Source organism: Cornus florida, unplaced genomic scaffold (genome assembly GCF_030987335.1).
Source record: "Cornus florida cultivar Cherokee Brave unplaced genomic scaffold, ASM3098733v1 CherokeeBrave_3.0.0_Hap2_Chr03, whole genome shotgun sequence".
Classification (NCBI taxonomy): Eukaryota; Viridiplantae; Streptophyta; class Magnoliopsida; order Cornales; family Cornaceae; genus Cornus; species Cornus florida.
This window is the reverse complement of record NW_026775573.1, coordinates 9,933,709-9,959,072: the sequence shown is the minus strand read 5'-3', so window position 1 is coordinate 9,959,072 and position 25,364 is coordinate 9,933,709. Positions and strand designations below refer to the sequence as shown.

General features: G+C 35.5%; 1 protein-coding gene across 1 annotated transcript; it reads right to left on the bottom strand.

Annotated features, from left to right (window-relative positions):
- Positions 1-322: 322 nt before the first annotated feature.
- LOC132299398 (uncharacterized) lies at positions 323-24,960 on the bottom strand. The gene is made up of 14 exons (XM_059795963.1): positions 24,273-24,960; positions 23,133-23,222; positions 21,142-21,204; positions 17,476-17,562; positions 17,229-17,378; positions 16,981-17,129; positions 15,519-15,753; positions 15,264-15,374; positions 13,252-14,310; positions 12,879-13,139; positions 7,022-7,207; positions 5,709-6,863; positions 2,980-3,330; positions 323-945 (listed from the first exon to the last, which is right to left on the bottom strand). Exons 1-14 carry the CDS (start codon positions 24,681-24,683, stop codon positions 685-687), a joined length of 4,569 nt encoding a protein of 1,522 aa, XP_059651946.1. The 5' UTR covers positions 24,684-24,960; the 3' UTR covers positions 323-684.
- Between the last annotated feature and the right edge of the window lie 404 nt (positions 24,961-25,364).

The window sequence follows — 25,364 nt, the reverse complement described above, 5'->3', positions numbered from 1 at the left end:
GGTAGCACTCATTTTAGTTCTTTATACCCTATTTTCTCGGTCAAAAGTTTTTGAGAACCGTGTTACATAAAAACATGAATATAACACTAATTCAAAATGTAAAGAACCCTCGTCTTGCATATGATCCAATCTAATATTTTAATATATTATCTAAAACTAACCAGACAAGTCTTGACGCACTAGAATGTTGTTCCATTGTGACCTGAAAGTTACGGAAGAGGAAACAACCCTCTCCACATGGAGAGACCCCTGCAATGGCAAGAGGCTCGTGCATTGTTTTATTTATTTATTTTTTTTTACCCTTTTATCTAAAAATAAAAAATAAACGTATGAAGATATACACTCCAATTGAAAATGTCAAGAACCTCCAGTTTTGCATACAATCAATTTTCTTTTTCTTTTTTACAATATTTCCATGTATCATCTAAAAACAAGCACAAGAAAATACTCATGGCAGGAAATGAGATCGACATAAACCCCCCATTGGCTTATAAGCTTTTGGTCATAAAATATCAATTCTCATGCCTTTTGATCCCAAACCTCACTGTGTCAACTCAGATGACAACAATGCTATGGTCAAGTAAGGGCTTGGCTTGAACTTGATTGCTCCCTCAATGGCATCAAATGATCATCATTATGGGTTTCTCAGTTGTACAGAACTCCAGATGAGCAGTCCCAATCAGACTACTCTTCCATCTTGTCTTCTTCAGGTGCCATGCCCTTTTTGTCATCCACAAGGGCCGACTCATTTGCTTCCCCATTTGGATGGCTCTCAAGTGGCATATCTCCATTTTGATTTACAAGAGTTTCCATTTGAGTAGGTTCGGCTGACACGTCCTCATTTGCGACACCATCAACATTTTCCTGAGATTCCCCCGTTGATGGAACTTCTTGTCCCGGATGAGCTGAAAACTGATCAAACTGATGATGGGCCACCAATCGTGCCTGACAATAAGAATAAAATGCATCAAAACTTTAATTTGCCACCAACTAAATAAACATTGACACGTAGGGATAGGACCCGATAAATAGATGCATTTTTATTCATGTCACAAGATATAATTGATTAATAATTCGATAACAAAACTACATGATACTCCCTGTGCAAAGGAAGATGCCTCATAATTCGGTAATTTATGTAATCAAAGCTAACTCAGAATGGGAGAAAGCAAGGCATGGGCAGTGAAAAAGCCTTAACCTCCAAAAAGGGTCAGGCCTCAGACTTGGCCTTGAGATTTGCTAATTTGAAAAGGTATAGCTATATACAAGGCCAATATGATTTAGTTAGGTAACACAAACAGCCAAGTCCTTTATCCCCTAACCTCTACAGAACATAAGTCTCACAACTATTAAAGGCATTAAAAAAACAAGAATACAAAAATCTTCCAATACTAAAGTATGGCTGTGTTGCCTGAGTGGTGAAGGACCAGGCCTTAAGTGTCCCCCACCCTATACTCCTAGGTTTGAATCCCCTTCCCCCACTAACTAGTAACTCTCTCATCATTGCCCGGTAATAATTAAAAAATGGCAGGAAATAATTAGAAAAAACAAAAACCTTCTAATACTTGGAAGATACATGCAACAAATTGTCAACCCCCAACCAAAACCACCCCGCCCCTCCAAATAATAACAAATCTCAAAGAGATGAAAAGGCTAGCGTCCAAGGTATCCAAATATCGAAGGAAATTTCTTAAAAGAATTTGATGAAGACTAAAATGTGAAAAGGCAAAGGTGAATAATTGGTAAGCTACGTACTTTGATTGGGAAATACATCTAAAGCACACATATGTAAAATAAAACACTGCCACTCAAATGTCAAGGAGAATGATTTTTAGACTATTGTGGAGGGAAAAAACCCCACCAGTCACAACACACCACGTGGTGGCGAAAAGCAGCCCACGACCAAACTAAGATAACTACAAGCCCACAATCAGTTGGAGGCCCAACAGAAGAAGCCATATGCACGTACCAGTTCAGCCCAATTAAAGTGAAGAAAGTTCCACTTAACATAAAAGCTGAGTGGATGGCCCAGTCTTGACAAATCCCAAATTCCATAACGTTTGCCATAATGATGTATGCACGATCAGTAGACATAATTACCCACGTTTGGGAATAAAAGCCAAGAAACGGCTCCATGTAAATCTCTGAGAAAAGCTTATAAATAGAGCCTGAATGAGAATGAAGAGGCATCGAATTCCCATCATTGTTCTTCTGTTCAGAAATTGTTTTTACTTTACTAATATTCTGTGCACTCCATTTCAATTTATTTCTTTAAGTGCTCGGGGGTAAAAATTTGCACCTACAGCTATGAACTTTGATTGGGAAAAAAACATTTAAAGCAAATTTCTAAGCTCTGTACATTGATTGGTAAATGACTTTAAAGCAAACAAATGTAATCAAACACTGCCTCTAAGATGTGACTTATTGAAGGAGAATGAGAAGTCTGAGGCCACTAAAGGGAATTCAAAAGGCTGAGAAACAATGGTATATCTCACCTACCCTTTTCTCATAAAAGATAATTTGGTTCTAGGAGAGAGTGATGAGAGTAATTACAGGGCGGCATGGAAAGAGAAATGAGGGGGGGAAATAGGGAGGTAAAAAAAAAATAATGACTAGCTTACTAAGTCGTTGATCAATAAAAATAATCCACAAAATGAAATGGCGTCTAACTCACAAATCCTGAAAGGCTCAAATGCCATCAAACATGGGTGTAAGGGTGTTACATCCTACTTGTTTGGTCAATATTCCAGATGTACTGAACCAAAGGCAGACGCCAAGGTCTATTGACTACAAAGAGTCAAGTGCCTTGTCTGAGCCCCAGTCTAAGCTAACCACACATTTCAGCTCGGCTGAATCCTAACTGCAGGTGAACAGTAAGAGTTCTCCTAGTACCATTGAAATCAAGCGTCAACAAAGCATAAAACGATAGCAATTAGAGAAAAGCTAATTTCAATATCTAAAAGAGAGATGACAGGATACCTGATACACCAGATTTATTTTATAATTGACAATGCTAGCCATCTCTTCAATGCCATTGACAAGTGTAATTGGTTCAATGTCTTCGACATGGCGATGTGTAAATGGTGTGACCTCATTCAAATTTAGGGCAAGATGATCAGGTCTCTGTAGCAGGAGTTGAAATGTAGGCTGCAGTTCATAGCATTGTTCAAACAGAGAACGACGACAAAAAACATAAAGCCCCAGTCGAGCACGAGACATGGCAACAATCAATCTTCTAACATCACGAAGATGGCCCACAAAGTGAGTACGCACAAGAGACAGTAAAATAAAATCATTTTGCTGACCTTGAAACTTATCAACTGTGGTAACCTACAAATCACACATCAAAAAAAGAAATTTTTAGATGATTATGGTAACAAAGAACAAAATTTAGAAAGAATGCATAAATCAGGAAGCCTACACATTAGACCTGTAAACGTGTCGGATTCGGACAATGATATACTCGATCCGATCCGATAATCCGACGGATATTTTGTGAATCAATCCATATCCGATTTGTTAATAATCCGGTCCGATCCGATCCGATAAGGGTGTGTGTGTAATTTTTTTTTTTTTTGTAAAAAGAAATAAATTTCAACAGAGAATAAAAATAATAAAAAAACAAAGATAAATAAAATATACAAAAAGAGAATTAGATATTTTACTCATTGTTAATGAATAAAAACTTGCGAATAAGAAAAAATAGAGAGAGTAAAGAAGGAGAGGAGAAAATAATAATAAGAATTTTTGATAATATAAAAAATATTATTTACCATAAAATTAGATTATATACTATAGGGTAAAATGCAAAAAAAACCCTAAACTATTGGCCTTTTGCAACAAACCCCCCTGAACTACAACAAACCCCCCAGAACTATTAATTTGTTGCAGTTAAGGGCATTCTAGCAACTGACTTGGTCGGAAAAATGAAAAGACACCATTACCCTTATTTAAACTACGTAGTTTTGATGGTGTTTGAGTGACGTAGATGATGTGGAAAGGTGTAATCTTGTGGACCAATGAAAATTTGACAGCACATACAATCTTATCACCAGATACACCAAACAAACACATTCGTCTGGACTGTCTAACAAAGTCTGCTTTTTCATGGTAAAATACAATAAAACAAACGATTTGCTTCATGGTAAAATACTAGAAAACAAACACTTTCAAACCTATTTACTTGGGAACCGCTCTCCGTGATGTGTCTGCCGTTAATATCAGTACTGAGTTGAGGTCTGCTGATCAGACCGGAATTCATGATCAGAAAAACAAGAATTCCATTGCAAAGGAGCCGACTTCACGGCCCAGTCAATCAAATACCACGTCGCAACTAGTGCATATAACACACACATAATTGTCGTTGTGGCTTTTGTGTATATATTGTGTGAATGGTGAGTGAAGACTGAAAATTGGGGCTTTTTGTATTTCAGTACATGAATGTGTATATATGGCTCTTTCGTGTGAGTGAAGCCTGAAGAAGATGGGAATTGTTTTTTTGTATTGTTTCTTTCATGTATGTTGTTTACAATCCAACAATTGTCGCGTGAAGGGTTCGCACCTTCATAGAGATGTTAAAGGCTGGTGAGTTTTTGATGGACTCAAATTGGGACAGGAAAGCTTAATTGTTCTTTGCCTTTCATTTATGATTCAGGGGAAGCAGATTTGCGAATCAGATTCGCGGTGGTCTCACCAACTTGCTGGTCGCCGATTTCAATTTGGCCGGTATCATTGGATTCATCTCACCTCCACCTTGCTATCATGAAGATCACAAATCCTTTTCACTTCTTTGATAATGGGAAGATCACCAAGACGAGCACACAGAGAGAGAAAAAGACGAATACAAAACGCTTAACAAAATTTTTTCAGTTCAGTCAATTTATGGCTAGGGATTTTGGGAAGTTGGTTTTTTTTTGGAAGTTAGGAGAGGTGGTGTTTAGGACGTGTTTGGTTCTAACGACAATAATGAAGGGCAGCATTGTCCTTTCATGTAAATAAGGGCACACTGGTCTTGAAATATCAAAATACGCATCACATGATAGCACATGTTGTTTTTAATGATCATATTCAACCGGCGCCTGAACGAATGGGGTAATCTGCAACAAAATGCATAATTTAGGGTAGTTCAGGGGGGTTAGTTGCAGAAATACCAATAGCTCGGGGGGGGGGGGGGGGGGGGGGGGGGGGGGGGGGGGGGTTAAAATATTATTTCGGATCGGATCAACCATAAACAATATCCAATTTGTTTAGCTAAAGCCTAACGGATTATCAGATTCATATCATTAACGGCTTATCGGATTAAATCTTCAATCCATATCTAAGTTATTGGATCGGACTCGGACTCAAAATCCAATCCATTGACAGGTCTACTACACATTCTACTGCCCTGCTTAATAGCACAAAAAATTATGGACCATCTGATGGACCCCACCAGAGTTCATCTTTGGCCGCCTTCAAAGATATCAGTGGATTTTGCCATCTGACCAAGATGGTATACATTATTTGACATTCCCTAATATTTAATCCTATAAATGATCATCTAACAAGGTCAAAAACGTATCAAGGACATCCCACATGCGCGACCATCATTTGGCATATTCAAATGACTTTCTGAAATTTTTACAGAACTTTTTGGGAAGATTTGAAAGTGTGGCCATTACAACCTATTGCAGAATTTAACGTGGAAAGAGGATAGTAATATATCTTACCTTGTTTGGTGGACCAATGAAGTCATATGGGACGCACCTTCTGCTAATAACATCACGGATCAGAAATTTTTGTCCATTATAAGTTGTCAAGATGGATATCTTATTTGCAGGGTACCCCAATAAACGCATGTATATATAGACACTGACAATATATTCAGCCTCCCCCTCATTTTGATAGAAATAAGGAGACGGGGCAGTCTCACCTCTCCCATGGTAATCAGGAACGTCCACCAACTGATAGTCATAGGAGAATCCAGCATTTGCTCTATGGAAGATAGATCCTTCCTTTACATATGGAAGGTCTCCAAGACCTCTGTACCTCCAATTGTAAAGCCTGGCTATACTTGGCCGGGCTCTACCCTGGGCATTGAGCTCAATGTAAGGAATTCCCAAGCGAACAAACCTTGTGAATAGGCTCTGATCCATGTGACTGTATTTCTGGAAAGCCATATTCTTCACAACAGGAGGCAACTGGTGATGATCACCAATTAATATGCAGCGTTTAAGCCGAGCATAGCCATCTTCCTGCCTCTGGAGTAACATTGGGATGAAAGTTTCAATCTCCAAAATCTGAGCACTTTCTTCCATCAACAAGTTGTCATACTTGAATCCTACCTGAAGAAAATCCTTCCTTTTTAGAGCTGCATGGGTGCAAGTCATTGCAACAATCTTTGCCTGTTTGGTCATTAAGTAATTCGATCGATCGACCGTTGATTTGAGCAATTCAAATGCCCTACACTCTTCAAGCTCTTGGAATGTATTTTTAAGATGTCGAAAGCAGCCCTTGGCTGCTCGCATATCTTTCTCAAAGGACTGGCCCGTAAAAACTGGCTGAGGTGTGTTAGAAAAGAACTCCTTAAAGGGAAAACGGTCCTGAACAAAAGTTGGTTTATCTTGATTCTTACCACAAGTAGCTATGAATTGCTCCCATCGCGAGTAAACATGAAGCAACCAAAAGTACCCAGCAGTTTCACAAGTATAACCTACATCCTCGGGAAGTTGGAGAGATCTTGCAAGCCTCTCTACTTCACCAAGCAGTTCTAACCGTCGAACAAGCATTGCATTCACTCGCCCCTGACGGCTGAAGTCGAGATCAGTGGCTAGCTCTTGCTCCCCTTGGCCAAGCCGAAGAAGATATCGAGCAGGAACATCCCTCTGCACAGTGAGAAATACCATAAACTTGCAAAGCACGCCACCACAAATAAACAAATAAATAACATGATTGCTGGAGTTTTCCCCTGAAAAAAATAAAAATAAAAATAAAAATAAAAATAAAAAAAAACACTAACAAACAAACCAACAAAACCTCATACCTCCATTATCTTCTCAAAAAGGTCATTCAAAGCCTGATTTGAATGAGTAATTATTAATGTTCTCTGAGAAGGACAATTATGATAAAGTACATTCAACACTTGCACAGCTGTATCAGTCTTTCCTGTGCCAGGTGGACCCACAACCATAGTTAATCCTGGCTGAATACCAGAGATGATTGCTCCAATCTGTATTGTGGTAAAATTTAAAGGTATTTAGTCAAATTTCACAGGTCAAAATAGCACTAGTAACATTTGATTTTCATGCAGAATAGAATTTTATATTAACCACGCATAAAGATTAACAAATGTCACCAATGGGCCATTGCCCAGCGGTACCAAGCCCCTACTTTCCAAAGGGAGGTCAGGAATTCAAGCCTCAGTGGAGGGATGTGTGTGAGAGTACCAACTAGGAAAAAAAATTGTCAACTGGTGATATTGTAATACCCCGATATTGTAAAAAGGATTTTTTAATTAAATTAATTTATATTATATTATTATTATTATTTTTAAGTGATTGGTTTTATTTAATTAGGTGCTTGATAGTTGTGATTTGTTTTATTTAATTAAGTGCGTAGGTAAATTGTATTGTTTTAATTAAATTATATATTTTGTAATTTTATTTGTTAAATTTATACGGTGTTTGATTTGTGGAATGCTAGTTAGTGAAGTGTTTATTTGATTTGCGTGATTTTATGTTGGTGTACCTTTATTGTTAATTATTGGTAGCTATTAAATTTAATTTCATTATTTTAGGTATTTAAGTTATTTGTATTGGGATTAAAGGAAGTTGGACCAACGGATGTGGTATTGGGCTTGAAGGAAGCCTTGTTGGGTTAATTGGTAAAGGCCCGTGGTTGTGAGGATATTTAATAATTATCTTTGCATAATTATACCTATATAATTACATGTGTATATTAATTCATTATTAAATCATGTGGAGGGGTATATATGTCAATATAATTATATATTGATATATATAGGTATATATAATTTATTTAACTAATGGTTATATATGGAAGGTAATATATATATGTTTATAGTAAAATATATGTATGTATATATATTATTTAAAAGATAAATATTATTTATTTTATATGATAATCCTAATGGGAAAAGGATTTAGTTTTTGTATGTATATAAATAGACACATAAGACTCTAGGGTTAGGAGTTTTCCACGTTAGAAAAATAAGAGAATTAGAGAGAGAAGAAGAAGGGCTAACGAAGAGGAGGCCGGATCAAAAAACGTAAGAGGAGACCGGATTTGGAAAAGAAAAGGCGAGTTCCTCTCTACTTCTCCTCTTAGAACTCATAAACTTATCACCTTGATTATCGAAATTATAATTTTATTTTATTAAATTAAATTATTATTCAGATTGGAGGAGCATATTTATTCTTTACAAAATTATAGAATTAAACATGTGAATATATGTATGCATTGCTCTGATAATTTAGATCTTGTAGGTGAGGTTAGGTTAATTAAATTTTATTTTTCTAAAATTTTTATATTTTGCGTTAACCTTGTGTAGCACGATTAATTAAATTAAATGGATTTTAATTTAATTGTATATGTTCATTTATGCCCAAAATAATAAATAGAGCTTTTGGGATTTTTCTGAGATTTTCTGAACAATTTCTGAAATTAATTTATATTTTTAATGTTAATTTAGAAATTGTTATATATATATATATATATATATATATATATATATGTTAAATTGTTTAACAAACACACTGGAGGCGGCTAGTATTTGCGCATCAATAGGATTTTTATCCAGTGTGGTCGCGTACGTAGGAAAAGGGTGCACTCGTTGATCTAGGCCATAGGATTAATTTTATTTAGTTGGATTGGTCTGGTGTGATGCGGTCCATTGTAAGTTGATACACATGCAGCATCAATGGTTAGATGTAGTTGATTAAGGGAGAGGATCCAGTGCATCGCGGCTTACCAAGAGCACCAAACAACAACCAATTAGGAGCTGCCAACACGCGCCGAGAGTGGCTCAGGCGCGTGAGGGCGCGTGGACGCGCCTGCCGGTAAGGGGAAGCGCGTGGAGGCGCGTGGGAGTAGTCTAGGGCTATGTGGCGGCGCGTGAAGGCGCGTGGGGATGCGTGTGAGGTCCTGGAAAGTTGCTTGAGACTCCGGTGAAGTTCCAGTATTTATCTTAAGCTTGTTAGGGTTAAAATTAATCATTAGAGGATGTGTTCTTGATATTTTGAGAGCCTCAGAGTGTTACTAAGATACCTAGTAGCATTTAGTGGTATAAATATAATTAATTAAATATTTTTGCAATGAAAGGAGGTGTATATATGTGTATATATATGTAGATATGATTTTAAATAGTCAACGATTGGTATGGAATGTATGATACACACATATATATATATTACAAAATATATGTGTATATATATATTATTTAAGATTATTAAATATTATAAATCTTGTTTGGTATGACTTGATTCGTGTATGGTATGGTTGATTTAAAATCGTAATAGATACACGGTTATTAAATTAAGGACATGCTTATTATATGCATGTGAAGTCTATGTATAATTATACCTAGAGTTAAGTTTAAAATTAATACATGGTTGAATTGTAGGCATGGATGAGTTGCTAAAGGCTTTGATATACTGCCTTATTGGTTATGAATAAATTTCATATATGGGAAGCATGGTTGAATTGCTAATTAATTGTAAAAGTAAATATATTGAAGGAAGCATGGTTGAATTGCTAGTATATAAATAAATATATTTATAAATGGTATGGTTGATTTGCCGGTGCATATTTAAATTGCTATATGTGTAGATGACTAAATTACTGTTTAGGATGGAGTTAAGGTAAGTGGGGTTTACTTTATGAGAAAATTATAAAAGGGGGGGCTTGGTCTAGGTATGACTAATAATTAATTATTGGTGAGTGGTTTTGACAATTTAATGCCCTATTAACTGGTAGGATTCTTGCACTATATATATAAGTATTTATATATATTTGTAGCATCGTATATTAAAGTTAAAGCTTAATTAGGGATGGTTTTGGTAAAGATGATCTGTTTATTGGTTTTCAGAGGCTTGGTAGAGAGAACTTGCTCGTAGGGTTTAACCCGCGATTTATTTTTCAGGTTGTAAAAGGTCAAGTCTCAAGGTTGAGGATCCGCAGCTGGAGGACTTATCCATTCCTTCTATTTACTTAAAAGTAGGATATTAGTTTTGTTTCAGTTGATATTAGTACTTAATTGGTTGAAATTCTAAATAGTAACTTTTGGTTAAGGGGTCCTTGAGTTACGGGATTCCCGAGTTGTAACCATTTGGAAGTTATTAATGGATTTCCTATTAATTGGATTTCTTCAGCGTTTTATTTTATTCTTTATTTCATTTTGTAATCCGTGCTTGTTTAAATACTTTAATTGGTTTGATATCCCCTGATTTTGTGCGCGGACTTGATCAACCCGTGTTCCGAAATTAGGGGGTATCACAGATATTGAACTAAATTCTAACAAAAGGCTCCAATTTAATTACAGATATAAGTATTAGAAAAATGAAAATGAACTATGGTAAAAAAAAAAAAAAAAATTATCAAAAATAGAAATGAAATGGATTAAAATTATACTTCCAATTGGACGAGTATCAGAAAAGTGAAAAAACCTTTTGAAAAAAAAAATAGAAAAGTGAAAATTCCAGATCAAATTAAGTACAGATATAAGTAACAGTGCCAGAAAAACTTCTGATTGGGCCTGGTAAAATGGTACATGCAATAGCAATCCAATTTTAACCACTAATCTGGAACAATGCTGTCACAGTATTGGAAGCATCTTCAAAGCGTACAAACTGTGCACCATATCATTATCATCCATGCATGATATCAGAATGTAAAGTAGCTTCTAGAAGAGGAATTGAATTCTAAGGCGTAGGTCATCATAAAGGTGAAATGAATTGTTCCATGAAATTGAAATGTCACTCAAATTATTTTATTCTTTATAATTTGGACTGTAATTTAACTTATTGCCAAGTTTAGAACACGAGTTTTAACAGGTTTCAGTATCTCAATAGCACATTAACTTTTAATTCCCATTTTTGCGAAAGGGATAAGCTAATATTAAAGTATATACCTAATGAAGTATGATCCTATAATCCTCCAAAAACCACAGGAAAAAACAATCCAGCTGCACAAAGATCAGTTCCCCCTAGTTCAATAAGAAAATCCATCGCATTAGCTGCTGTTGATGGATTTATTCCAGTTTACTAGACAAGAACAAATGTACAATACCAACCAAGACTCCCATTTTTTTACTTCTGAATTTTTTTGGAAGTTCTGAATCTAGTGGATTTGATTACCTCAACTATGGCAAGGTAATAAAACTATTAGAGTATTCAAACATATTCATCTCCAGAATCCAGTACTGCATTCCCATTCATATATTACTCATTTGAGCACAAAATATACCAATGTACAACTTTCTGGTTGCATAAATCTAGTAGTTCATTATTCAGAACGTTGAAATTAAGATAAACAACCAGCTATGAAGCATGAATATAAAGAAGCCACGCCTGTGTAGTATACTTGTAAAATACTCGAAACACTAAATGTACGAAACATATTTTTTCAGTTTCAAACATGCACCCAATACTTGTAGGATACTTCAAGAGACAGCATATACGGGATTGAAACAATATTGTTACAAATAAGGTGATGAGACTGATATATTTTGCTACAGCACTTCCCGTGCTACACAAATAAGACAGACTTCTAAAGAAATAGCGTCAATGCAAACTTAGTCCCAAAAAGATTATATGCAACTATTTTCACATATTTCCCTTCAATTACACAATTCTCTTGTAATTTTGACAATTTAGTGCGGAATTGACTAAAAAGGTTACTACTTTATTTTTGACAATTAAGTACAGCACGTGACAAAATGGCTACTACAAGTGCTGGAAGGGAACACAACTTGGTGAAAGCATTAGGCTATTCAACTCACAAAGAACTTGTCACAAGTATTTTATGCGAGTACATGAACTATATTTTGCTATTATACTGCCGGAAGGCATAAAATTTTTTTTTAATATCACAATCCACGTTAATTTTGGGAATTTCCTTCCCTGTTCTCGATGTGCAACGTGAGGAAGATGACCATGTCACTCTTTCTCACTTGTCGGTACGTTTATTGGTCCTAGCACACATGACAAGAACATCCAAATCAATTTCATTTTTACTGGATGCCACTTCCACTGTCTCACGAATGCATCTGTCCCTAATTTTATTATTTCTTATCATATCACACATTTATCACAACATACTCATTTTATTTAATAATTTTATGAATAGTGTTTCTTACCCAGCCAAAATTCTATCCCATAAAGGATAGAAAATGTTATAGGACTTCAAGTTTCAGGGGTACACTTTGATCGCATAAGTGCTATACTAGCATTTATCTACTTAACTAATCCTAGTTCAATTTTCTGAGTAACATCAACTACAGTATCACCCCCCTCATGAATAACAGAGAAAATGCAGCGAATCTACTAATTGTTCGGGTACATCATGACCCTTAATTTTCACAACATCCCTCCTTGTATTCCTACTTTTTCTAAATTTATATTCCATGAATTCAATTTTGATTTACATAGGCTCATACTAGAATATATATATATAAGATGGAACTATACAATTTAATGTCAAATTATTCTTAGATCCCATATAGTTGGAATAAGGGCCCTAAAACTGAAACTTGACCGTCTATGAAAAGTGAGGAAAATAAATTGTGTATGAAATGACTCCAGATGTAATAAATGATGGCAAAGAAAATAAAACCTTTTACTAACTTCTGCAATATTAATAATGAATAAAGAGTTGCTTGGCACCTGTGTGGGAGTAAATCTAACTGAGTTCTGTTTTGGTTGATCCTGGGGATATGGACCTGGGTCAGGAGGGATATAGGCCTCAACAATAAGTTCTTTATCAGAACTGGCACCCATAGTACTGTCGTTATCCATTGAAGCTAAGGTAGACTTCTTATTCCCAGGAAGAGCATGAGTGTTGCCTTTCAGATTCCTGGGAAGCTTAATTTGAAAAGGTGGCCTCGGCTGCAAGTTTTCTGTGCCATCTGAATTAATAAAGCTAACCTAAAAAACAAAGAGAAAAGGATTAATCCATGTAGTATTCACAATGCACTGGCTGTGATATATAAACCTAACCACCAAAAATTTCATATCATGAGGAGAAGAGACAACCAACCTGATAATCTGAAAAGCTCTCTCTGACATGATCAGCATCAAGAAAGGTATCTTTAAAATCTACCGTCTCCAGAAGATCAGGCATGTTAGTCCATTGTGCAGCAGAAGGATTCCCATAGCCCAAAAATATGTCATGCAGCCAATCAGGAACAATACAAGTTTCATTCATTAAATCTCTTATGGATTCTAAAATTGCTTTGAAATTGTTTTCCTTAGGTTTCCTCCTCATTAATATATTAAATGTGCGATAGACATCATCAGCACCTTTCTCTGCAATATCACTGACATCCATATGATATTGTGCAGTATCTAGAGCAACAGTCACGGTTCTCAGATCACCTTTTGGAGGCTTCCACTCATCTCGTTTGATTCTACCCGTAAAGTCATTCATTAGAGTTCCCTCTTCATCACGCATCTCAATAACTTCACATCCACGTACATATTGAAGACCAAGATTTTGGGGTACAGTTGCTTTTGTGGCTTCCTCTGCACTTAGAGGCTCAAAGGAAGGACGAATAGAAAGTAAAAACAAAACATCGTGCTCTTTCAGAGCATTCCATTCTGATCTTATTTGTGCTTTATAACTGGAAATACTGAAAGTAGCTTCAGCTGTGACAGATGACGGTTTGACTTCTCCAATGTTTGGTTGCTTTACTTCTGTAATTTTAAATTCCTTAATTGGCACAGCCATTCTTGACCAACCACGAAAAGCAGTTTCTCCCTCATTATTAACGCAAGCAAGAAGGTGAGGCACAGCTTCCCGGATATCCTCGCGAATTTCATATGTCGATTCAAGACGGAAGAGGTTGAAATTTCTAAGAAGATAATCATGAAGTGTTAGAAATTGTAAATTAAGTTTCGGGAGCGCCAAACATCCTTCCCCAGAATAGTTGATGCTTGGAACAAGGCTTTCATCCCACATAATCTGCTCATTTGGGTAAAGTGGAAGAGCATTTATGGCTTCCTTCTGAGACTGTTGTTTCTGAAAAAAGGAAACCATCACTTCAACAAGAAAATCAACTCTTTCTGACCATGGATCGTTCTTCGGTGCCAGCTTGAGCTGGAGGAAGAGACAAAGAAGTGTCAGCCGAAAAAGGATCAATCGTATTGTACTCAAAGAAAATATTCTAAACACCCACAAACACATACAGAGAGCATTAAGATACAGAGACAAGTTATGGAACAATGCATTAAGAAGAAATAGCCTAACATTTCACATAAAAGACAACAATGCATCATATTAACAAAAGATCCCATTATGTTAATACATGCGCTTTATTGAAGAACCAACCAACAAGGTCCTAATGGTGAATTCATATAAACTCCAATGAATTATAAAAATAAATAAAATAAGGTTAATATTTTTATAGTAGTAACTATACCAATCATTAATAAACAGCCTTTAAGATTCCCCAACTATTATTAAGGTCCATATCACAAACAAACAAAAAAAAAAAATATATATATATATATATATATAAAGAAAAAGAAAAAGAAGAAGACATTGCAGTCCCGATAAGGCACAGAAGAGTGGTCCAGTATTCTGGCAGCCAACAACCTCTGCACATCAGTAATAACGTTTTAGAAAACAACATATGCAACCCAGATCCCATGCACCAGTTACAAAATTTAAGAAGTACAAAAACCAATTGCTCATAGAAATCTCATATATTTAGGCAAACATAACCACAGGCAAAACCCCGTCTTTTTTTTAATAATGGGGATAACTGTCCGTGACTACTTTTGACATTGAGTTAAATCTCGAAAAAGTAGTACAACTTATTATTTTTAGGAATAAAGTATCTTTGCCTTTAAAAACTGTCCAACAGTCAGGGCTCTAACAATATATGAGTATGCAATTAAAGCTTAATGGGTGTATATTCTTATCTATTGAGGGGGGAGGAAAGATTGTGGTGCAAAATAATAATTGAATAAATTGACAGAGTAATATAGAAAATTTTCACTTCAAATGTAGTAAATCCTGAAAAGAAACCAAACAGCCATTTTACAAACCTTACAGCAGACCAAATCCCTCAACTCTTCGAGGGAAAGTACAGACAGTTTCTTTGAGAGATCAGTGCGCTTGTGAATTGCACCAACATTAGCCAATGCAAGTTCTCGCAACTATCCGAACCATAAAACAAAAAGGAGGGAAAAGTTAGGATATTAATTTCGTACAAAATTACCTCAACAATAATGAGTAAGTTTTTTAATAAGAGAAGCAGTATTTTGAAACTATCTGAAAAATAAGACCACTTATAAGCATACCTTTGGAATCTTCTTAAACGCAAGTAGCTGGAAGGACTGGAGGCGGTCATAATGAGATTGGAGCACCTCATCATCAGTCAATTGCCTCCCAAAATTTTCATTAATCTCAAAACCTTCATAGAACTGTAGCAAGTCAACCAGTTGGGCGAACAGTTTCCCCTTCTCATGGATATAAAGAGCACTTAAATGGCACTTAGAAATAACAGCTACATCAGCAACAAGAGGCCTTACAAATCTGTGACAGCCCCACCCAAAGTAAAAACACAGCATGAGATAACCAATTAAAAGAATGTCCAATTTTAATGAGTTCAAAATGCATATAATTGACATTTGGCAAAAATGCTATTTGGCCCTTGTGTAGCCTTTTGCAGGATGCATTCCCCGTTTGAGCGTGTGTTTTCTAATGATACTTATAAAAATAAAATAAAATAATGCCTGCCGACAGTACTGCATAAAACACCTAAAATTTGTGATCCACGTGTTCCTTCTGTTTCAACAGAAGGCACAATCATTCCCCAAGTGATTTCAAGTCTAGAGCAACACTATAAGACTTAAGGGTGATAAATCTTTCTTCTACTTTTTACCCCCTTGATAAGAAACAAGGAACAAAATTATTGATGAAGGAAAAAACACAAGAAAGAAGGATGAGCATCATTACAAAAATGAAAAGGAGAAGGCCCACCAACAAAACACTGGAACTAGAAAAACCCATAGGATACACAAATTCAAAACTACAAAAACAGCTGCCGAACTTATTAAAGAGGTAAGAGAATAAGTCAAATCCAAAATCTCTCTCAAAGATGACTACACTGCCAAGGGCCACGAGTTCGAGATATAACGCATCCTAGCACCACATCAGAATCACCCTGGATGAGACAATGATACAAGTTCAAGGTAGACAACTTTCTAAGACCTTACAAAGGAGCTGATGAAATTCAACTGAGTCAAATGGACCATTAATGAAATTACTTTTTCTTGAGAAATTCTTCCAGGACCTAATATCATTAGTTACAAACAGAGACACAAATCAACTCTGACATTTCACCAGAAACAAGTATTACAAGACAAATACAGCAGAAGCATCACAGATCTAAATGGTACATTTGCACAAATTCTTCCGCATCCCGGTGGTCCCCAGTGCTCACAAAGAACAAGTCCTTCTCCACATTTCATGTGTAACTCTCAAAACTTCACATTTCTGCAACTTGCTCAAGAAACATTTTTTTTTTTTGGACCCCTCCAGAACCTTCCCTGGTATGAAATTTGATAACATGACTGATAATAGCCTGATTTTTAATTAAAAGAACTATAAATTTTGAATATATTCTACCAAATTAACTAGATCATATTACAGAAAATTAAATAAAATCACAGATAAATAATGTTCTGAAAAAGAAAGCTTATATCCAATCAGTAAAACTTAACTAATGGAAAACAAATTAATTGTAGGATGGGATGATACCTTCTCGTTGGCAGTTGGCTCAGCAGATCAATAAGAAACTCCATAAACCTCTCACAGTACAAGATGCAAGCATCATCAACTTGTTCAAAACCATTTACACCAGCTCCTTCATCATCCTCATCGTGAGGAAAAATCTTGGAATCAAGAACCTGGATTAGAAAATAACATAAAAAATAAATACCATAATTTCCTTGGTACTCAAGATTATATATCAGAATAGCTGGTACTTTAACTTAGTAAAACAGCACCTCCAGAAACTCCTCAATGAGATTTCTCAAGAACTTTACTTCAAGCATGGTTGAGGGATCGAAAGACTCTCCCCGTTTCATTGCCTTGGCCTCTTTCTTTGTCACCCTTTTCCATTTCCTGATCAGATCTGGATTAAGACAAAGCTCCATCTACAGGTAAAGGAAGCAAACCGGAAACCAAATTATAAAGAGGTGGAGGAAAAAAAACCTCCTAAAAAAGAACTAAAATATAGCACATAAAGTTTACCTGAAAACGACCATAAGATAGACTATGCCAGCACTGCAGACTTGCTAATCTCATAACAGTTTCGCTAACTATCTCATCTTCCAAGCTCTATCAAATAAAATTGTTTGGCCAAACAATAAGATATCATGCTGAAATGTTGATCATTGAAAGGAAAATGAAAGTAGATGATGCCAAGAATTATTATGTAAACAATGATGGACAATGACACTAAAATTTTGTCTTCTTTTGCCAATGAATAGAGTACAAACATATGGCTACATGCTTTTACAGTGTCTTTTAAACCATCAGTACAAGCTGTATGTACAAGCAACATGATGTTGCATTCCATAAGAAGCTCAAGCAAACAGATTTCAAAAAGAGAAAAATATTGAAAATTGGTTCAATTTTAAAAGCAAGGCCCACTCGGACATGGACTGAGTTGAGATACTGATCATTTTATTAGCAATATTTTGGATCAAGTTATAGGTTCAATCTGTTTTATAAGTCAGAGTCGCCGTTTTTTAAAAATATAGATCCTAAGACCTAAAAGAGTAAGAATTAACTTTAACTAGAAGTTTATTTATAACAAATTTTTTTTTTCTATTGGGTAATTAACTACAAAATTCTTTCAGTTAAATCTCGAACAGGTTTAAGGAATTTTAGAAGCTATTGAAGCTATTTTGACATTAAGTGATACAGCTCTAGCCCTATATGTGATCACAAGTGAATTAGGCAGAACGGATGGATTCTTCTTCCGACTTTTCTTCTTCCTTTCCCCTCAATTTTCAGCACCATTTTTGAGGCTTAAAAACCATTTAAAATCCCACAAACAGATTTGTTTTAACCATTATTTAACCCTCACGAACCTATTTGGAAAACTTATTTCTTTTCCCTTTCAATCATTCAACCCTAGAGCCCTAAGATTACAAAGTTAGCCTAGTTACTGTTCATAGACACTCCAGTAGCCCCTAAGCAGTCTTTAACATTCCCTTTTTCCTTGCTTAATTAAACCACCAAACTCATTATTTAACCCTCACGAACCTGTTTGGAAAACTTGCTTCTTTTCCCTTTCAATCATTCAACCCTAGAGCCCTAAGATTACAAAGTCAGCCTAGTTAGTGTTCATACACACTCCCATAGCCCCTAAGCAGTCTTTAACATTCCGTTTTTCCTTGCTTAATTAAACCAACCAACTCATTACTCCTTTCCCACACCTTTTGCATATCCTAGACCTCCATCACTTTTTTGAAGGCCGCATAAAGCTAATAACTCTTTCAACTGTCCTAAATCAATTTCGGTAGCAAAGCTTCTAGGAAAGTACCTTGCCATTCCAACTTCTTTAGACACCAAGTACGAGCACACACAAATTCCATTATGATACTCCAGCCATCGCATGTGCAACCAGTAACATATCCTTGCAAGGTTTTAGGGACCGTTTCATTATCATCAGGCATGTCGATTATGTAAACCAACTACTCACAAATCGAGTAGTTGGTTACTTATCTTGAAAATTATTAATTTTCTGTCGAGGTAAGAATCTAGTTTTGTTTCCATTCTATTTCGAAAATAAAAACTTGAATTTTTTTTTTTTTAATCTGCTTCCATATCCACCATAAACATTTCTTTTAGAGACTTTTTCGGAGGACCAGAAGTGGAGATCTCAGAGTTGGATCATAAAGGAGGGGGTGGAGGCGTTAGATGATGTGGATGGTTGTAGAAGGGAGGAGTGCAAGGCCGAGTTTTGAAAATGTATATGGTAGAGAGGTGAATGCATCCAGGTCATTCCTGGGGTGGCACGACTGCCACAACTCCTGATTGAAAGCGACACCACGAGGTTACCAGTGGAGAGAGGACTTTATCCCAGGTTGGATGAGAGGAGAGCAAGAAAACGGAAGAAGTTTTCGCAGAGTTTCCTAATACGGAAGTTCGACAGAGAAGTGGGGATTCCGGCACACATTACCCAATGGCTAGTGAGGGTGTGGAAGGTGTCAGGAGGCGTCAGAGTGCCCCCTTTGCCAGAATTGCTGCTCCTGTTTCAGCTGCCGTCATGGCAAGAAGCCAGGAGGGTGCTCAAGGAGGGAAGGAGGGATTGGGGGAATGCATTCCTGAAGTTAGATGTGTGATTCAGCAGCAGTTCGAAAGGTTGACCTATTCGGGAATCTCCGGATCTATGCTTATTTTCAACTCCCCGAAGCATTTTGACGCTTACTACGCCCTTCCTGGTCTTTGGGTGCCTAGGTATCCACCGTAAGCCTTTCCTCATTTGAACCTCGCCCTTAACTTACTTTAAGGCTATGCCATCCTAAGGTGCTGCTAAATGGAAGGATCTTATCAACGAACATGAATGATAAATCATAGATCGAACCGCCGAATCGGAAAATTTGGGTGCTATCATATAGCTTTGTATCAGCTAAGTTCACGAGTTGGAACTAGCATATTGGAAGATCAAACGGCCAAAATAACCATGAGCAGCTATGATATTATAAGTTTCTTCCTCTTGACCGAATCTGTAACCTTCATTAGCAGATTCGTTTTCTGTGGTTTCCCTGATCAAACTAGAAGTTACCAAGGAACCATGCATAGCACTGAATAGGGAGCCACTGAATACACCAGCTACGCCTAACATGTGAAATGGGTGCATAAGGATGTTGTGTTCAGAGGAAGTCTATGGGAAAGGAAGGAGCGAAGAATCCTCGTATCAAAGAGCCTTAGATTAAACCTTTTTTGCAACTTGTACTTGTGGCTAATAATTTACCAGTCCAGTTTTTCACATTCCCATATATATTGTCGCAATGAATTTCAGTGTTGAAGTTGGTTATCCCTACGAGTACTTGGGTCATGTCCTTTATGCAGCTCATACTTGCAAGGTACAGTTCCAGAAATCAATTCATTATCTTTACAGAGTAATGCTTACTCGTGGTGTTTATACCAGCTGCAGTGAGGGTTATCATGAATACAGAAAGGTCTTTAAAAGAAAGAAAAAAATACATGATTATTACCTAATGTTGTTCTACCAAATCAGATTGCCAGGATGATTAGGGAACAAAATGGTTTTCAGGAATGGTAGATTGGGGACAAACCTACACTCCAACTTTACACTGAAACCACATTCTCCCGAACGAGCTTATATAATTGCACCAAGCAATGGCCTTGAGCAAGGTATTTAAAACATGTAAAAGACAGAGGAGGAGGGAGGAATCGCTCAAACAGTCAAATGTGTAGAAGATTTAATAATTTTTAGCAATGGAGTCCAAAAAAACAAGCAATGAAGATAGAACTGCTCTGGGAACTATTCAACAAAACCAAACATAAAAGTTTTTTTATATATTAGAAATAGCATATTATTGTTCAGTATCCCTTATTTATATATACACATACATATATAATCTAACATCGCTAGTTAATTATCAAAAAATAATAATCTAACATCACTAGTTAATTATCAAAAAAAAAAAAAATCTAACATCACTAGTTCAATGTTCAAGAAATGTAATATATACAAACAATCACAATTTCGCTGAAAAGTCAATCTAGCATCATAAGTTTGGCAAATGATCAGGGCATTAATGTGTATATTGTAAAATGTAGGCTGATTATTTAATTGCTATTGGTAACCAATCATAAAAAGAACAAATGACTCACGGTTGGCTACATACAACACTACTATATTTTACAAAACCAGTGTACCTGGAAAGCATTTATCATGAAAAGCAGGTAACTGGTCTTCTCTGCAATACTTAAGCTTCTTTCCTGCACCCACATTATAAACTGTCAGGAATTTAATCAAATTTTGGTAAATCTATAAAATTCAACAAACACCATATTTTATCTTCAGTAGTTGAAATCAAATAGTGGAAGATATTTTTGGATTGAAGCGTATTTGTGTATTAAAATATAGCAGAAGCTTATAAAAGAGTTAAATTGCTAAAATAAAATTAAAAAATTTAGTATCAAGTATTGGATTTACATAATTACAGATCCACAAAATCTTCTTAAAAATGAATGCATGAGAGAGTTTTTAACAAAGGGAGATAAATAAGTGCAATCCTTTAGAGGAAAACAGAAAACCTCATAAATAAACAGGACTATGTTTAACATATCCTCAACTGTTCACAAGTTATATAAGGTCTTCACAAATTCATTCAGCATAACAAGAAGCTTAGGACCACACTTAAGTGTTCAAAAAAAAAATAGAGTTCCTGCAAATTTAACAAAAACGGATTGACATAAAATAGATCAATAAGTCAGCAGCACAACGACATGCTACCAAAGTTATCAATATAATACAAAAACAATATGATACCTAAGAAGTATGAATACTTCTACAAGAGTGACGTGCCAGCATAGTATCCGTGTCAATACTCCTAGGATATTCAAGGATATGTGTCTGATACTTCCTAAATATATCCATAATTTTAAAAAATTAATTAATTAATTAATTTTTAACACAAATCGATATTTTGCAGATACTTCAACCGCATAGTTGATACTTCTCTAATATTTCAGAACAGCTATTTAACAATTTTTTAACATTAAAATGTAACTTTTTCAACGATAATATCATAGTATGATTGTTTAAGAAAAGTTCAAAATTATTCAAAAAATAAGTATTATATCATTATTTAGTATAAAATTTATCCATGCAATATAACTTTCAAATCTAATTTTATTGACTAATCATAATATTAATAAAGAAATGCTAATAACAATATATATCACATAAACAGTTATTATTTAAATTTATCCAGGGATACACATATATTGATTTTTATACATATTTATGTTTTTGTAGATATATATATATATATATATATTGTTGTATTCTTGCATACCCGTATCCTATTTTTTTAGAATTTGCCGTATCGTCAAATCCATATTGTGACATATCCGTATCCCATGCCCATATCCATGCTTCATGGTGATATACACATTCACAAATCATTACAATAACAAAGGGGAAAAAATAATAATAACTATAATTCTTTGCAAATACCCATAACATTGCCCAAAAAAAAGGTGGAGACCATCAAAAGCATGCAAATGGATTTGATAAATAAGTTGAAGATGAAAGATAAAGATAAGGGGAGAAAAAGAAGATTATTTTTATAGAATAATTAAAGATTGTTATATAATTGCACATAAAACTCTTCTATTGTGTTACTTGAGTTGTATTACTGCGTTTAAAAAATTCAAACATTATTTAATCTAGGATATAAATTAAAAATATCTAACAAAAAATTCAAACATTATGTGTGGAGGTTTGGAGATTTCATGAAACTGACACTCATAGCTACATGTACTCAAGTCCATGTAACAAATTTGCCCCTCCCCCCCGGGGGGAAGAAATGGAAAGGCTAAAAAAGACTCCAATAAAGGGCATTATTGTAAAATTAGAACAACAGTGTGTTACACAATATTGTTACCAAACAAACTAAAAAGTACTTTAATTATGAAAAGTATGTTGGCATTAAGTTTATGGCAACTCTACTAATAAAAGTGGTTTTTTCATTACAACAGCAACGCCAAACAAGCTCTTAATTTTTCTTCTAGTAGCTAACTAGAAATTTAAGCAAGTTCATAAATGTAATGCCATGTGAAAATTTCTACTAAAAACTAATATGCAACTATTTCAATCACATGGAAATCATTATACTACTGAAACAAAATCAATAAAATACCTCTTTTAGACGAAGAATCTTTTCAATAAATGCCTTGAACATATCTTTCTTGTCATAGAAACACATCCAAGCTGCCACATTCTCTCGAAACTGTAGGGATCAAATTCATAAACTATAAGTTCCTAATTCCTTGGAATCACATTAAATCTTCATAATATGACGTTCGGATAAAATAAACCTTTAAATTTCCCCTTTTTAAGGCCTATTTAATACAACCTTACTTATCAAAAATAAAATATAAAATAAAAGTTTAAATTGCCATGGAGATGTGAAAATTTGACCGATACAAGTCTCCACAAAATCTTTGTTTGTTGGACTAAACAGCAAAAATTGCAAGACAAAATTTATTTTTTTTGGATTTCATGGCAAGTAAAGGACTTAAAGAGTGGAAGCAACTTACTTAATAGAGGTTCAGAATATTGTATTAACTCCTAATTTAGAAAAGATAATAACAATATATAATTGTCATGCAACCAACAACTCCCACAATGATTAAATTTGCCACCGTTCAAAATATCACTACTTATGTGAAAGGAAGCCAGTTTTGTACATAAAGCAAAGGGTTGAAGAACATTTTAATGAGCATTGATTTCAGATGAAGTTTGTATCTTCAGTTATGACAAGGTATGATCTCTTTTAGATTATGCACCATAACATGTTCAATACTTGTGTCTTTTGCTTATATTAAGTTCCATTTGTTACTAAAAAGCAGTAAGGAAAGAACAGATATCAGTTTTAATATTTTTATTTTATTATTTAGAAACCGATTAAGCAAGTATCCCATCTACCAAGGTCAGCAATGTAGCATAACGTGAGTTCCTCATCTTTTAAAAAACCAAAATGTGTGTGTGTATATGCTAGTTCCTCCTTCCTTGATTTTCTCAGCTACCGAACTAGAGAAGTGTCAAATTTTAAACCATTGGATTAACATGAGTTTTCCAATTTCCACATAAAATGCAAGACTTACTTCTTTCACATTATCTTGAGATCTTCCTCTGCAACTATTACAACCAGTTTCCTTTATTCTTTCTAAAACCAAACTAATTCGTTATACTGAAAATCTATTCTCCTTTCTTTTCGACATTAACCTTAACTTAACAACAAAAATAAAATCTCAAAATAAATAAACAAATTGCAAACCTTCTCATTGACCATGAGTACCATCGACATCACATGCTCGAACGTAGCGGTCTCCGGATCAAAATTCGGCCACAGGTAGTTCTCCAAGTAGTGACTCACTTCCAAAATCATCACCCTCTGCAACGGCACCGTCTTTTGCCCCTCTTTCACCAACAACTCCGTCTCGTATATCTCCTTCACCAGCTCCGGACTAAAGGCCTTCTTCGCCGCATCGACCCCCGCTTTCAACCAATTCGCCGCCGCGATCTTCGTCAGCTGGTCGCGCTGAATCTCGCTTAGGGTTATCGAGCTCGGCAAATTGGAACCGGATTTCGACTCGGGAACCGGTTGTTCGACAAGTGAGTCGACTGGGTACTCAGCGACTCGGTGGCGCTTGAAGTCGTAGGCTCCAGTTCCGTACACCTTCGTCATTTGTCGCTCTAACTGGAACTTGGGTTTATGTGTTTCTCACACTGGCATTGAAATTAGGGCTATGAGTATTAGAGAGACGATGGGTGAGAGGTTCGATTTCGTGTGTTGGAGAGATAGTGAGTGAGAGGTTTGATTTCGTGTGTTGGAGAGATAGTGAGTGAGAGGTTTGATTTCTGATTTCAGTTTGCGTTTTGCTCAATTTGATAAACCCTAGATGGCTAGGTTTGGAAACGCGCGCGTTTAGGTTGGGGCTATTTTGGTTTTAACTTTTAAGATGACCGTTGCTCTTGGGTAGGCAAAGACGGTGGTGAGCCGACGCAGGGAGAGTGAGGATCCACCGTTAGGTTGTGCCACTTGTCAAAATCTTAATGGCTAAATTTTTAGGAATTTCACTAGATTTTTTTTTTTTTTTTTATGTGTAGGACAAGTTATTTCTATTTTTTATTAAAAATAAACCCACCATTCACACATATACAATTTATTTTTGCCGCGTTTTTGTCTTGGTAGTTCCGTTGCTTAGTTTTGACTCTTGTTTTTTTACAAATCTGAAACATGCTCGTCATTTTTTCTTATTTTGTTTCAAGATTTGTATATTTTTTTTTATTTAACTTTTTTGCCTCTGTATCGCGGTGGCTGGGCCTTTGTGTCATTGAAATGGTATAAAAATAAAAAAAAAAATTA

Excerpts from the sequence above, each read along its gene's own strand:
- LOC132299398 (XM_059795963.1), bottom strand. The coding sequence starts at position 24,683 with ATGACGAAGGTGTACGGAACTGGAGCCTACGACTTCAAGCGCCACCGA. Across the intron at positions 15,754-16,980 it reads AGCCAACTGCCAACGAGAAG|ATTTGTAAGGCCTCTTGTTG; the intron begins GTATCATCCCAT and ends GGGCTGTCACAG. Across the intron at positions 15,375-15,518 it reads CGTTTAAGAAGATTCCAAAG|TTGCGAGAACTTGCATTGGC; the intron begins GTATGCTTATAA and ends TGGTTCGGATAG.